We start from the raw sequence: 14,874 nt of genomic DNA on the forward strand, positions 1-14,874 counted from the left end.
CGTTCCTGACCACGGATTGGATGCTTGTGTGGGCTCCTGCAGACGCTCAGCCCCGAAAACCTCCAGACAAACTGTCAGGATAAAATACTGAAGAGATCCCAAAACAGCAACGCACTTAAATTTGGCTTCTTCTTGCAACAGGAAACTTTTAACCTGTTCACTTTTTTGCAATTTGGGTGAAAAGAGAGAAAAAAGTACTTTAGTGCAGCAACCGGAGCACTTGAGACAAAAGCTCGTGTTTTACACACAACACAGCAGCAGAGTTACAGTCAAGTCAAAACATGTGTAATTCTCGAGAATCAGAGGGAATCTGAAGCCGGTGAAACGATCAACAGCCGTTCCCTCCCGATGAGATGTTTGTTAAAAAAGAAAATGCGACCCTGCTATGTTCTGCCTGTCTGCTCGACTGGAACTCATGTTAATTATTGCAAGACAAGAGCACATGCCCCTGGGTCTGTGATGTTCAGAGCAGCCCATGCGTGGAGAGGGCGCGAAGCGAGAGCGAGGATGTGAGAGCGATGGGAAATTAATGTGCGTTCGAATCTAACACAAGCTAACGAAATCTGACAGTTTAAATCTAACAGGGCCATATTTGTTTGGATAGCCCGGCGAATTATGCAGACTCCCATTTTCTGTCCCGTCCTCCAGTCAATTGGAAAATTCCACGCTCATCTTCCGAGCGAGCGGTGGAAAACAGGCTTTTCCCCAAAACTGTGGTTGATGCGAATGTCCTGTGGTGGTCGATGACAAGACAACATTCACCTTAAGCCCCGTGGGAAAAGACCCCGAGGGGCGGAAACCTTGTTTTCATGAAATTGTAAATAGCAGAATAGTGAAATTTTTAATTTATACGGTAAATTATTGTTATTTTGTATGTGAATGGGATATAATCTATCTTTTGTATAAGTGAAGTACCTTTGTAGTTTTATTTAATGTGTCCTGGTTGCAAAATAAACACTGTATGCATGTTTCTTAAGCCTGTGTGGTGCTGGTTCTTTCTATTTAGTTCATCATTGAACATAACATTAAATAACCGAAGTTTCGGAGACGCACATGGGCCACAAATGCTGGATCAAGCTAACCTCGTTCACTCTTGCCATTCGAAACCTTTTGAAACGGTGCAATGTGATTCAGTAAAAAATCTGTTTGGCTTAAACAGATTTGGTTCTCAGTGTTTCCACGGCGGGAACATCTGCAGCTCCTTTCTGCGTGAACCTAAACACTTATCAGATTCGTGAAATGACTCCCAGACTTTTTAGCGGATGCACAAACACGGAGGGAGGATTTGGCCGTGCCATGTGTAACCCATTCCCCCCCCCCCCCCCCCCCCCCCCCCCCCCCCTCCCGAGATGAGGTCAAGCATGCAACCTGCACATTTTGGGAGGGAACAGCAGGAGGCCATCTTTACAACTGGTACACCATGAGAAGAAAAAACAAACATGGAAGGACGTGTAATAAGCTGGAACACATGGGGGATGTTTGGACGTATGATTTATTTATACATGAAAGGTGTTCCTCTCGTTTCGTTTCTCGGCAGCGGCCTGCGCTCGCTGTTTGTTGGAGCTCCACAGAGACGCTCTGAATGATCCCATGTTTTCAAGTGCGTCCAAACAGGCTCCTATAGAAATGCATCCACAATAATGAGGACAAATACCTTTTAGCTGTAAATCCCTGATCAAGTTCCCTGTGAAGCTCAGGTGCGTCTGACTGAAACACGACTTATTAACTTCATGCAGATCTTGTTACCTCTGTTTTGTCTGTATTTGTTTATTTGTTTATTTGCAGGATTATGCAAAAACTTCTCAACCGATTTCCATGACATTTTGTGGAGGGGCATGACCCGAGGAAGAACCCATCAAATTATGGTGTGGATCCAGATCAGGGGGTGGATCCACGTTTTTTACTTTAAAAAGACATTTTCCTTGATTTCTCAGAGAACAATTCATGGATTTGATTCAAAAGCAATCAGACGTGTTTAGAGGACTGAGATCTGAGTGCAGCAGATCCAAGTACAAATCTGGATCTAGTGAATTTAAATGTGGTTTCATAAGGAGACTGAGTGTCATTCTATGGTTTGATCATATAATCATCCTACTGATGCTGTCAAACACAAAACTTCATGAGAGAATAAGTGAAAACACAACTGCAGATCATTTTTGGTTCATCAGAATCACAGTCAATCAACTTCATGAGACAAGAAACAGTGAATTATAAACAATCCTCTCACTCCCTCTGCTGGTGATAATGAAAACAACAACTCAAAGAGTCTTTACAATCCGCCAAGGCCCAACTGTGTCTTTATGAAAGCACATTTAAATTAATTATACCTGAATATTTACTTGGATCTGCATCAAATTACACAAACTCATAAATATCAGTCCTCTAAATCTGGCTGAATTTAAAAACATCCATATCACAACGTTTAAGAAAGTGAAAATATATTCCTGGATCTGACCCCTGATTCGGATCCACACCAAAATTAAATGGGTCCTTTCCTGACCCATACTGCATCCTACCACCAAGTTTCGTGGTAATCTGTCCTGAGGTTTTTGCATAATCCTGCAAACAAACAAACGCAGACAAAAACTACTATTGATCCCCAACTCTTCCATTTCTTCACTGAGGTTTTGTCCTCAGAGTAACTTCTCTTATTGACACAACCCCAGTGAGATGGGTTCATAGGACAGACAGATGTTTGAGGCCTTCCACGCTGCCTCTCCCTGACCCCTCAGTGTTTTTCCTCTCATCAGCCAGACATACCTCCACTCCTCTGGGTCCCTGTGAAAAGCCTCGGCCTCTCCAGTCGACCTTCCCACAGGCCGAGGAAAAGAAAGCGGCGTAAGCTGATCGGCCCTGAACCCAAGTCGACCAGTAATTAAGGGCAACAATGGGACAATGCGGGGCCAGGGTCTGGTTACTGTAAGAACGAGAAAGTGAGAAGAAAGGAAGACAATACCTGCCGCTCTCTGCACTCAGGCTACCGAAGGCAGCCAGATTAGGAGAGAGGAATGACAGAGAAACACAGGGACCTGGTCTCATGATGATGGAGGTGAAAAAAAAACCCAAGTGCGTCAAAGAGGTTTAGAGGCCATGCACGAACTTGTCTGTTTGGATCTGCCTTGATCTGCAATACTGTCTATGACCCTGGTGCGATTAAGGCGGTGTTATGCCCTTCAGTGGTTTCCAGTGCGTGCGTCGGCCTGTTTAATTCTCCAGACTTCTCCTGCTGTTATTGTAGCTTGAAGCAGCTGAAAACTGTTTATATACACGACTCCTCCACATCTGCCCCCGGGGCCCCCGGGGTCCACGATCAAGGCTGAAAATAATCAAGAGATCACGTCAAATATGTTCAAAATGTGCAACTTTCAGCTTTTTTTTTAATGTCAGAGTTATATCTGTTTAATGTCATTAAAGTTTGGGTTGTGGAGCTGGTTGATGTGAAATCCACCGTCAGGAGCTCAGTGCCCAGCTCCTTCTGTCCTTCTGTGTTGTACTACAAATACTGCATTAAGTTTATTTTATTATATCTTAATCTATTCTATTTAATTGTTTGATGGTACCCAAGTATAATGACAATAAAGATCTTTGAATTTTATTTAGTTTTTATTTTATTTGATTCCATTGTTTCATTGTACCTGAGAATAAAGACAATAATGATCATTTTATTTAATTTTGTTTTACTTTGCTTTACTTTAATTGATTGGATTTCACTCTATTTAATTGTTTAAATGTACCTGAGTATAATGACAATAAAGATCTTTGAATTAAATTAAATTAATCTTATATTATGTTAATTCATTATATTTTATTCTATTCACTTGTTTCATTGTACCTGATATAATGACAACAAATATCTTAGAATTTTATTTTATTCTATTTCATTTTATTTACCCTATTTAAGTCTCTTCGAATAATATTATTCTATTTAGATGAGGCTCTTGTGGAATACAAACACCGGCGCATGTGGATGACGTCAAACCGGCGCCCGCTTGTGCAATCATCCAACATGGCGGCGCCCTGCAGAGTCCCTCAGCTGCTCCGAGCTTCCTTCAGGAGATTCTCCGGAGTCACAGCTTCGGCTCGAAGTTTCAGCGGAGACGGAAAAACTCACTTCGGCTTCGAGACGGTTCCGGAGGAGGAGAAAGCGAAGCGAGGCGAGTGACAGTCCGACAGACCTGCTACCGAACCTCGTTCAGAAATCCTCACATTTAACATTCAGACGCTTCTCGGAGAATCAAAACACGCGAGGAGACGAGATGTGAAGTGATTTTCGGGATCTGGAGGATTTGATGGATAATTCGGCTCAAATGTTCATCCATGACTGTGACGCTTCTGTTTTTATAAAACCTCTATAAACGTGTTATATGCGCTCTCTCCCGCGTTGTAACGTGTGTTGACGCTATTTCAGTGGGAGTTAACCTGAATGCAGTGGAGTTCAGGTGTTTTTCATTGATGCCGAATTTATAAGTATGAGACAGTAAATTGTAATACGATTTAAATCATATTTTACCAGCAAGGTTGTTGTCACCAGGTTGTGGAGGGATAATAATTAGCTAATTTTCGAATGGAGTATGTGAGAAATTGTCTTCATATTCAGTTTTCTTTCTGGCACAGTTTTATTTTCAAAGTGGGAAATTGCCGGAATAAAGGTAATTTATATATAAGAGAGTTTCTTATACTTGCACATGACATAAACTGGGCACCAGTTTTTGTGTAATCTTGCTTACACATAATCACATAGGGGGGGTTACAGTTTAATAATAAAAATGTAAATTAAACGGACAAAACATTAAAACTGCAGAACAAATTGATCAGGGCATGTAACTTCAGTGCAGTAAAATGTTTGTATCTTTAAATTAAGTCCATATAACAGAGAAAACACGTGTTAAACAGATTCCTTCTCTTTGCCTTTGCAGTGTACAAGGTGTTTGAGAATGTGGCTCAGAAGTACGACGTCATGAACGATGCGATGAGTCTCGGGGTTCATCGTCTGTGGAAGGACGCGCTGCTGCACGTCATGCACCCTCAGCCCGGTGCACGCCTCCTGGATGTGGCGGGTGGAACAGGTAACGCATTTTGTGTGTGCACGTCTAAAAAAAAAAACCACACACCTCTGAAAATCCCCCTCTGGTGTCACGCTCGTGTTTTGTTTGTGATTCTCCCGACCTGCAGGGGACATCGCCTTCCGTTTCCTGGAGTATGTTCGATCTCAGCAGGAGCGGCGAGAGCGGCGCGCGGCTCGGTCCATGCAGACGCAGTCGTGGCAGGACATCTCCAGCAGCTACGGCACGGAGGGCGAGGACGGGCCCCAGGAATCCAGGGCGGTGGTCTGTGACATCAACAAGGAGATGCTGAAAGTGGGCAAACAGAAAGCTGACAGCACGGGCACCAGTGCTGGTAAATATCAACCTCAGGAGACTCTAGGTTTCAGCTTCTGACTGGATCTGATGAATCTGATGAATCTGTGCTTCTGTGTGTGTGAATCAGGGCTGTCGTGGGTGGTGGGGGATGCAGAGGAGCTTCCCTTCGACGACGACCAGTTCGACATTTACACCATCGCCTTTGGCATCCGCAACGTCACTCACATCGATCAGGTGAGAGACCAGAGGAGCGATGTGAATAGAGACGCTGATACTGAAGCTCAGTGTTGAGCGATATCAACACAACAGGGTTGAATATTTGTAACATCCATTCAAAACGTCTTCTCCTTCAGACTCTGAGCAGATAAATGCTTCATACGAATATTAAACAATTTACATAAAACATTGTCACCACCAAAACTCAGAATCGGTCGAGCTCTCGTTATGAGGACTTAAAGTTTCTTGTAGTGTGATTTCCTGTTTTAATATTCTTAGAGGTTCAACTGATGATAAACCATTAAAGTGCTAATTCTTTTTTTTCAGGCACTTCAGGAGGCTCTGCGGGTCCTGAAGCCCGGCGGCAGGTTCCTGTGTTTGGAATTCAGCAAAGTGACGAATCCCGTGTTGGCAAGGTGAGGACGAGCGTTAACTCAGGACGGACGTCAATAATTATGGGAATCTGTAAAAAAGGTCAACACAAACAGGAACAAATGGGAGTTTTTAAGTTTCTCTATGTTCTACAAACACTAATTAGTACTTTGCTTTGATAACTTTATTATAGTTGTGTGTGTATGTGGAACTTTTTGAGTCTTTTTCACAGAATTAGATCAGATTAATGGGAATAATTAGTTTTTATTGGGTGAATCAAGTGTCAAACCTGAAAAGAGCTGAATTAATTTCCCTGTTTTCCCATGAACCCCTTCTTTCCTCTCGAAGGGGTTCACTGGTGGTATTTACACTCAGTTGTCAGTTTATTAGGTACAACCTCTGCAACTGTAGCTAATTCAGTCAGAAATAACTTTTCATGGAGGTTATGTTTTTTTTGTTAGAACTTTAGAGAATCATTTTTTATTTGGATTTTGGAGGCTCAGTGTGCTCTAATATTTTATCGTGTTTATCTCTTTTGTCATTCTGTAACCTGTGAGAAACAACCGCTTGCAACACTGCCCTCCACTGGTTGTGTAACGTATAGTAATGTGGTTTGTCAAATGTGATCTTCAGCCCCTACTTATGTTGTAAAAACAGCTGGTTTAGGTTTTGCAGATATGAAAGTGCCACATGTAAATGGTTTTAAATACCATAAAAATAAAAGGCAGATTTATTTACACATGCAGTTTGAAAGTCTGACCAGTATACATATGGGATATATTAAAGATTCACCAGTAACCTGTGTCATCTTCTGTTTGTCTTTCAGGCTTTATGACGCGTACAGTTTCCAGATGATCCCAGTTCTGGGAGAAGTGATCGCTGGAGACTGGAAGTCGTATCAGTATCTGGTGGAAAGTATCCGCAGGTTCCCTGATCAGGTGAGAAAAATCATCCACACAAACTCAGTTCTTTGCTATATTCGAATATGATTTTTATCCCTTTAATTCTCCGTTTAAACTTAAATATCTCATCTTGTGGGGGTTAAGTTTTATGTTTAATTGTTGAATTGTACCAAAGCTATTTTTAAATAAACATGGAGGATTCTTTTGCAGCTAATAATTATTTTAATTATGGATTAATCAGATTTACTCAAGTCTATAAAACTTGTAATTAAATAAGGTAAAAGCTGGAATCAGAAGTTTGTTAACTTGATAAATAATTAAATAATCACTAATCAAAACATCTGCTGACTTATTTTCTGTCGATAAGTTAACTACTTCTTTTCTATTCAAAGTCAAGTTTATTTCTCTTTAAGCTAATTTAAATTCTTGAAACCAGTCTGTGTGCCGCGGCGTCACTCAGGAGATTGAGTCACTTGCTGTCTTCCTCCTGCAGGAGGAGTTCAAACAGATGATTGAAGACACAGGATTCTACTGCGCTCAGTTCCACAACCTGACCGGCGGAGTTGTGGCTCTTCACTCTGGCTTCAAGCTGTGAGATGCACTCCGAGCACCTGTGGAGAAAAAAAACATGAAAGCAAAAAGACTGGCTCTGTGTTTCCGGCTTTTTTCTGCCTGTGTGATAAACTGTCGACAGAGTTCATGAACAGAACGTGAACCCGAGACGATCGTCTCTGCAGACGCCACCGTGCACTTTCAAACACCTGAGGTCAGTGCACGTATTTATTATGTTTGTGAAGCTGTGGAGAATTTCTCAGTTCAAGTCCTGGCAGAAAGAAAACAAATGTCCCGGTGGGTTGAACCATCTGAGAACAAATGGGTTTGAATAGTTTTTGTAACATCTTCATTTTCACCGTGGAAAATAAAACCTGCAAAATCGTATCTGCGTGTTTGAATCAGTTATTACCTTCGCAGAGGAGGTTATGTTTTCATCTGTTAGTTAGTTAACAGGATTACTCAAAAACTACTCAACCGATTTACACAATGTTTTCTGGAAGGGTGAAGCGTGACCCAAGAAAGAACCCAACACAGTTTGGTGATGATCTGAATCAGGGGGCGGATCCAGGAATATTTTTGCTTTAATATTGTGAGATAGGGAGTTCAGCATATTTCCTTTATTTCTCAGAAAATGGATCTTGATGCAGATCTAGTGAATTTAAATGTGTTTTCATAAGGCATGTGTTCTACTGGGAGATAATTATTACTAAAGATAAAAACAATAACTTAAGAAGAAATGTGACACCTCTGTGTAGAATGCAAAGAAAAGGAGAACAGCACAACATGGGTTACTTGAATAAAACTGTATATTTTACAGATCTTTGTACACTTTAATTACAAAACTGTATGGTACTAAAGTTTTAAAATCAGTTTTTTGGTCAGAGAAGATTTAATCGTCTTGTGTGCAATTACCATGTATATACAAAGTCTCATGTTAGTGATTTTTTTTCTCAGAATAAAAAGCAACCAAATAACTCAAACCTTTATACACTCTGAACATAAGACATGGCTTAAAGATAAATATATTAGTAAATAAATATTCAGAGAACATATTTCCATTTATGAAATGTGTTTTGCTATACAGGTACAGAAATATACACAGATTGATTTCTAGCCTTTAAACATTTGTAATGGTAATGACAGAAAATAATTATATTCTTAAAAAATTAAAAAATATTAATTTTGTACACATTTTTAATCTTCTTAAGTGCTAGAAACAATAACAAAAAAAAACAAAAAAATTAAATAGTGACTCAAGTACCCCCAAAATGTTATATTTGCAGTAGGTACATATCTCTATGCAAAAGGCAAGATTAGATTCTCACTTGATTACAGCACTGGGTTATAAATAGGGTTATTTCAGAAGGTTCTCCTCCGTGTTGAGAATGTGTACATTTCATAGAAACAGTATAAAAACAGTCTGCAGGACAAACAGAAAGGCATGAATGACAAGCATTGATATCGCGAGTATGTATTATGCACGGCATGATATGATTCAAACGAATACATTGTGTTATGTATAACTGCATCGTTTTTTCTTTTTTTTTTAAAGTCACAGTACAATAAGGAACCCTTATGAAATATGAGTCTTTTCCAGCTACTTTCCTTTGGCCTATGGATACATGCAAGAACCTTTTTTTTTATAGATATTTATCAGCCTCACTGAGGAAATTGGGGGAAAGTGACAGCAAAAAAAAATGCACTTTTAAGGGCGTCCGAACGAGACGTGGAGCGCTACACTCCCCTCCAGAACAAAAAAAAAATGTGTTCACCCCCACACGACACTGTCACTTCGGAGTTCAACCAAAAGCAGTGCAGTGTCTTTAGATATTGCTACAAATAGCTCGTATAAGGCTTTGACGTTGCTCTGGCACATCCCGTACAGGTAGGCCACGACTGGACAGAAATGCAATGCATAAAACAAATTCTGTGTTAAATCGAATAGAGACCAGTGTCAGCCTTGCATTCACATTTCTATGCATTTTGTGTAATATATAGCTTCTTCTCCACAGAGAAACACGTGGGTCACCAACACTCGAAGACCCTTTTCCCTGCTCTTGAAAAAAGTAAAAAAAACAAACAAACAACAATCATGTCTTTCTGTTTTGGTATAGCTATGTCCATACAACCTATTTGAGTTGGTGGTTGAAGCTTTTATAGGCAGTCAGTGTTCATGTGCGCACATATACAAGATGTATACATGTAGATGCAGATATCGGTGAATTAAGAGTGTACTTGTTTTTAGTAGAGAAATCTCAGATTCCTAGATCTTGCACAAAAGATGGAGTCTCTCCACAACTTGCTCTCGACAACATCTGAAGAAATGGGCCTGCATCTCTGAGGGGGTCGGACCCCCGACGGCAGCAGACACGTCGCCCGATAGATGCCAGTACCAACCTACTTCTAGTCTCAGTTAACAACCTCCAGTCATGTTAGTAGCATCACTCGGTCCCTGCGCTGTGGTAACACTGGGCACTGAGACGTTTGTGGCCACAGGAATGAACTGGATAGAAACATCAGGCCCTTTCAGTAGAAATCCACACAATCTAAGATGATAACATTCAGTGCTCAGAGAGCAAGGGTAGAACAAGGCAACTGAGGGTTTCAATGATTGACTGACTGATACGGTACCAAATACATACTTTAAACTGTCCCTTCACTCCGGGTGTAAGTTCATATACCCAGACCTCCCTCATTTGTTGAAGAACTGCTTCCAAACGCAGCGGGACTGGCAGAGAGCTGCGGGTGGAACAAAGCCCTGGTCTCCTCCTCCTGAGGGTATGGCTGACCTCTAAACTGTCCTGAGGTGAAGTACCCCTCGCTGGGCTCATGCCGCTCCCCTGTCCTCACCTCTGCATCCACCGTGACACTGATGGGCAGTAAACTGCTCTTGGTCTCTGCTCCTGGGCCCAATTCACAATCTGTGTCCTCGGGAATTATGGGTATCCTCTGGTTGAGTTCACAGCAGCCCTGTCCAGTGCAGGCATCTGAGTCTGCATGTGCATACTGCACGTTAACAGCGTAGTCCTCAGTGTAGCACCCTGCTGTGGCCCTGTGGACCTTCATCTCTTTGTAGAAGCAGCAAGGAAGCCCTTCGTAGCTCACCTGCTCTGAAGGAGGGCACATGTGCTCAGGGGCAAAGTAGTTCTTGGAGGCTGAGCTCTGAAAGTCCAGCCCCCTGTGACAGCGTCCTGAGGCCATAGGCCCAGCTTGGTCCGAGTCCTGCCCCTTGCACTCCACATTGGGAGGGAGCACCTCAAAGCAGCAGCTACAAGCCGCAGCCCCGATCTCCCCCGAGTCCTCCTGTGCCCCTTTCCCCCTGTCTGCTCCGGTAGCTTCGGCAGCGCCGGCTGAGGTAGTGCTGGTGTTGTTCTCCCTGGGTTCCAGTGATGAGCGACTGCTGTAGTTGGGCTCCAAGCTGCAGTTGGAGAGATGGTCCCCCGAGTTATATCCCGACGCTCCAGGAGGGAGCTGGAGGCAGTCATGTCCCAAGGGAGCATGGGATGAGTCCTCTGCAGGGACGGTGGTGCAAGCTGCGGCCCCCGCTTCCCCTGCAGAGCCCCTACACGGACTCTTACTCCGGTAGACGTAAGGATCGTAGTCACTGCTCAGCGAGCTGCGGAAGGTGGAGCAGCTCCCGTACACCCCCTGGTTGCTGACCTCAGTACAGTCCAACATTGAGTCGCTGGAGGAACAGTGGCACTGGCCCGAGCTGCTGCTGCTGCTATCGCTACCAGGGCAGTCGGCAAGGTAACCGCTGCACACCGAGCGGTGGCCATGGTAACAGCTCAGGCCAGAAGTGCTGCCGGCGTCACCTATCCTCGACGAAGAAGCAGGTGCCATGTGTACCACTGTGGGGTATAACAGCCCCTGCTGAAAGGCCCTGCTGTGGTGGCCCTTGTGGGCCCCGGCTCCACCCAGGTGCCCTCCCACCGCAGGCACCTGGCCGGCCTCGGGCTGTTGAGGGAAAGTCAACCCCTGAAAGTAGTAGTGCTGGTACATAGTCTCGTACTGCGAGAAGCAGGCTGCTCGGGAAAAGTTTCGACCGTGGAACTTGGGTCGTTTAAAAGCAGCGTGATGCGGCTGTGCTGGGTAGGCCGGGGGTCCGCGGTGCTCCAATCCGCAGTGGTGGGGGTTGAGTGAGTGGTCCAGGTGGAGGGTGGGGTGGTAGCTCCGGAGGAAGGCAGACGTGGACTGGGCTGGGTACAGACCCTGAGGATCGGGGTGCTGGTCCACGGTGAGCACTGTGATGGCGTTGCCGTGGGGGTCCATGCTGGTTCTGGTTGGAAAGGCGGTCACCTGGCCTGCTCGGTGCACCCTGCCAGGGTAGTGGACTGGCAGCACCACCCGTTGCCGGGCGTGCACCGGGTTGCCAGGGTCCATGCACGCTGCACCTGGATTTCCCTTCTTTTGCTCTGTGTAAACAAATTATGAGACGTTCAGAATTTAGCAAAGGAAAAGTTTTATCTTTAAAAAACGCAGGGAACATATTTTCCTTCAGTGAAATACATTTATTATCTTAACAGCAAGATACTGGAGTTGTGGACTTGACTCACCGATGATGTTGTGTCGACAGTGGGGACAGGTGTGATGCTGCAGCAGCCAGGGGTCCACGCACTTCTTATGAAATCTGTGAGCACAGGGAATCACCCGCAGCTCCTGCAGAGGGAAATATTAAAAAAACATTTTTAAGTTCAAATGCATCAACTGTCTAAAGTGCAAATATCAGTAAATACAGCAACGACAAGTAGAATCATAACAAATTATTATCTCCATCAAGGAGATTTTGTTCTCGAACGAGCATTATGCAAAAACTACTTGACTGATTTCCATGGAATTTTGTGGATAAAAGGTGTAGTTGAGCGTGATCGTACGTCCAGCAGGTGGCAGCAAAGCCACAAAGAGCTGTTAGCGTTTTTTCAAAAGAAGCAATCTTAACACGAAGCCAAAAGCAAAAGTCTTCGCTTGAGACAACAACTCAGAACCAACACGAACGTGAAGCTGAGAACAAAACAAGCGACGGGCTGGAGGCTCCATGAGAACAACAGGCAGCGCTCTGCTGTGAGATGGAGGAACTCAGAAGTCATAACAGCAGCACAATGAAGACAAATTGTAATATTCTCTCTTCCAGTAACAGCGCTGCCATAAATACTTGACTCTGTGGTTTAATGTGACTCATCTTTGGGCTATTTTCCACCCGGCTTTTGTTGCTTGGTTCAACAAAAAAAAAAGTCTTTGATGCCATTCAGTCTTTTATATCGCCACTTCCTCTGTGCAATCCTGGCGCCATGCTTTGTTGTGTTTTCTTCTGCTCCTCATCGAACAGACACACAACCACAAAAAAAATACCGCCCGCACACCGTCTGCGTCGCCCTGGGCACCGCGGGTTTGTCCCCCCCGGTGGCCATGAATGACGATGAGCAATTGCTGTTACAGTAAAGACTCAAAGTCCCGAGATTAGGAGACGTGTTTTCACAATGACTCGTGTAAAAAAATTAAAGAAAAGCCACACTGGGAAAACAGGAAGCGTAATCACAGCCCAGTGCACCCTGGGTAGCGTTATCTCTCCAGGTGCTCTGAAAGGCCGAGCGAAACATCTGAGAGGCGCCGGAAGGAACGTCAGCGAGGACGGCAGACCTGCGGTCCCCGAGCACATCGGGGGGGAACTTCCACTCTATTGTCCACAGAGCTGCAGAATGTTTCATGTGTGCAGAGCGTGGAGGGAAAACACGCGCTCAGCACTAACTTCAGAGGTTTGGATCCAACGTGACTCACTTCGTACGGGTCGATCGAGACTCGAAAACGTCAAACTCAGACGCTCCTGTTGCTTTTTCTGTAAATTAACACTCGAGCATTTGGGTCATTTTACTAAGATGAAGTTTTTTGAAGGATTTTATATTAAAAAAAATGTAGAATTTAAAGAGGTGGAGCTCAATTTTAAACATTTTGTGTATGTATCCTATCAGAGCTTATTTATAACAGTATAAATAGTATTTCCCCCCTTGATTTTACATTATTCTTAAAAAATCTGTATTTCTCATCTCTGTCAAGCAGGTTGTGATTTCACTTTGTGTCTCTTTGTGTGTTTGTCATCAGGTTTATGGAAAAACTACTAACCGATTTCCACTAAACTCTGTGTAATGATGGGGCCGAAGAAACAACCATTAATAAATGTTGATTTAGAAAACCAGGCATATTTAGAGTTCTGATATTTATGAGCGTGTGAAATTTGATGTGGATCGATATTTCTTTGAGATATTTGTTCCACCACTGTTTGTTGTAGTTGACGTACTTTGTGTTTAGCCCATATCCACAAAACACAGATTACCTGATAGGGCTTCACAAATAAATACCTCATTTCATATCATTTGATTTAATTCATTGTTGTTTCCTTGCTCCTCAGTCTTGTGTAAAATAAAAACAATACACAACACTGTCTTTGTGTTTGTCACCAAGTGGAGGCATCACAGACTTACACTTCAAACTGTTATTGAAACTAGTACAAAAGGTATAAAACTGTTAAAAATCCCAACAGATCAACTTCTCTCACCTCCCCATCGATGTACTTCTCCAGACAGATGGCGCAGTCCGAGGTGGAGCTGCTGCTCAGCGAATCAGAGGCTCCACAGCTGCTCTCGCGCTGGCCCTTTCCTTTCGCCTTGAACTTGCGAGTCTCCATCTTCTCCAGAGCCTGGATGGCCATTCTGTTCATGGAGCTCTGTGGTGGGGGGGGGGGGGGCGAGGAGAGACAGGGTCAGAGCGGGAAACATCTGTACGTTCAATCAGCAAATATTTTTACTTTAAGAAAAGAAATAAAACGTTATAAGTCAACTCGATTATGTTTGTTCCTCTTCGCTCTTGTTAACGTGACACAGTCGATGTCGTGATTTGTGACTTTTCATTTTGACGTCTCTCTCTCTCTCTCTCTCTCTCTCTCTCTCTCTCTCTCTCTCTCTCTCTCTCTCTCTCTCTCTCTCTCTCTCTCTCTCTCTCTCTCTCTCTCTCTCTCTCTCTCTCTCTCTCTCTCTCTCTCTCGCTGGCTCCAATTCTCCAGCTTCTTTCATCCTAAACTTCGTCCTTATTAAAAACCGGTGACGGATCAGTTGACACATACAGAACTACTTTACTGGGATTAGACCTAATGACACACACGTGTAGCCGCCCCTTGATTTACAGCAGCCACTGCTCGTGTCATGGTGCGTCACTCGTGTACAGATGTATTTGTGCTCAACTGGTTTCAGACATGAAGTTTTCTACGGCAGGAAAATGTCCGGGTCCAACGCCTTCGCAACAACGGGAGCGTTTTTAGCAGGAATGATTTCAGAGCATGTTCCGAACTCACCGGCTGCTTGTGATGGCGACGATCACTAAACTCATTGTGGAAGTGTCTTTCACCAAAATTAGTTTTAGATGCTTGAGATTTTTTAATCCTGAGATATTTGTATTCTTCAAGTTTCGCCTCCGTCACT

The 14,874-nt window shown here is 43.6% G+C and overlaps 2 protein-coding genes across 3 annotated transcripts in view; one reads left to right on the forward strand and one right to left on the reverse strand.

The window, feature by feature from the left end:
- The first annotated feature begins 3,990 nt into the window (after window positions 1–3,990).
- On the forward strand, window positions 3,991–7,786 carry coq5 (coenzyme Q5, methyltransferase). The gene is made up of 7 exons (XM_034596074.1): window positions 3,991–4,154; window positions 4,917–5,066; window positions 5,173–5,397; window positions 5,488–5,594; window positions 5,904–5,992; window positions 6,775–6,886; window positions 7,344–7,786. Exons 1-7 carry the CDS (start codon window positions 4,007–4,009, stop codon window positions 7,443–7,445), a joined length of 933 nt encoding a protein of 310 aa, XP_034451965.1. The 5' UTR covers window positions 3,991–4,006; the 3' UTR covers window positions 7,446–7,786.
- Window positions 7,787–8,193: 407 nt separating this feature from the next.
- Window positions 8,194–14,874, reverse strand: part of znrf3 (zinc and ring finger 3) — a 66,421-nt gene continuing 59,740 nt past the window's right edge. For both annotated transcript variants that reach the window (XM_034596073.1, XM_034596072.1), the window contains exons 6-8: window positions 13,956–14,123; window positions 11,962–12,064; window positions 8,194–11,820 (exon numbers count right to left, since the gene is read on the reverse strand). In XM_034596073.1, coding sequence (XP_034451964.1) covers window positions 10,079–11,820; window positions 11,962–12,064; window positions 13,956–14,123 — 2,013 coding nt within the window. In that variant the 3' untranslated portion in view covers window positions 8,194–10,078. The remainder of the gene's footprint in view (window positions 11,821–11,961; window positions 12,065–13,955; window positions 14,124–14,874) is intronic.

The sequence above is a fragment of the Hippoglossus hippoglossus genome, chromosome 9, assembly GCF_009819705.1.
Source record: "Hippoglossus hippoglossus isolate fHipHip1 chromosome 9, fHipHip1.pri, whole genome shotgun sequence".
Lineage (NCBI taxonomy): Eukaryota > Metazoa > Chordata > Actinopteri > Pleuronectiformes > Pleuronectidae > Hippoglossus > Hippoglossus hippoglossus.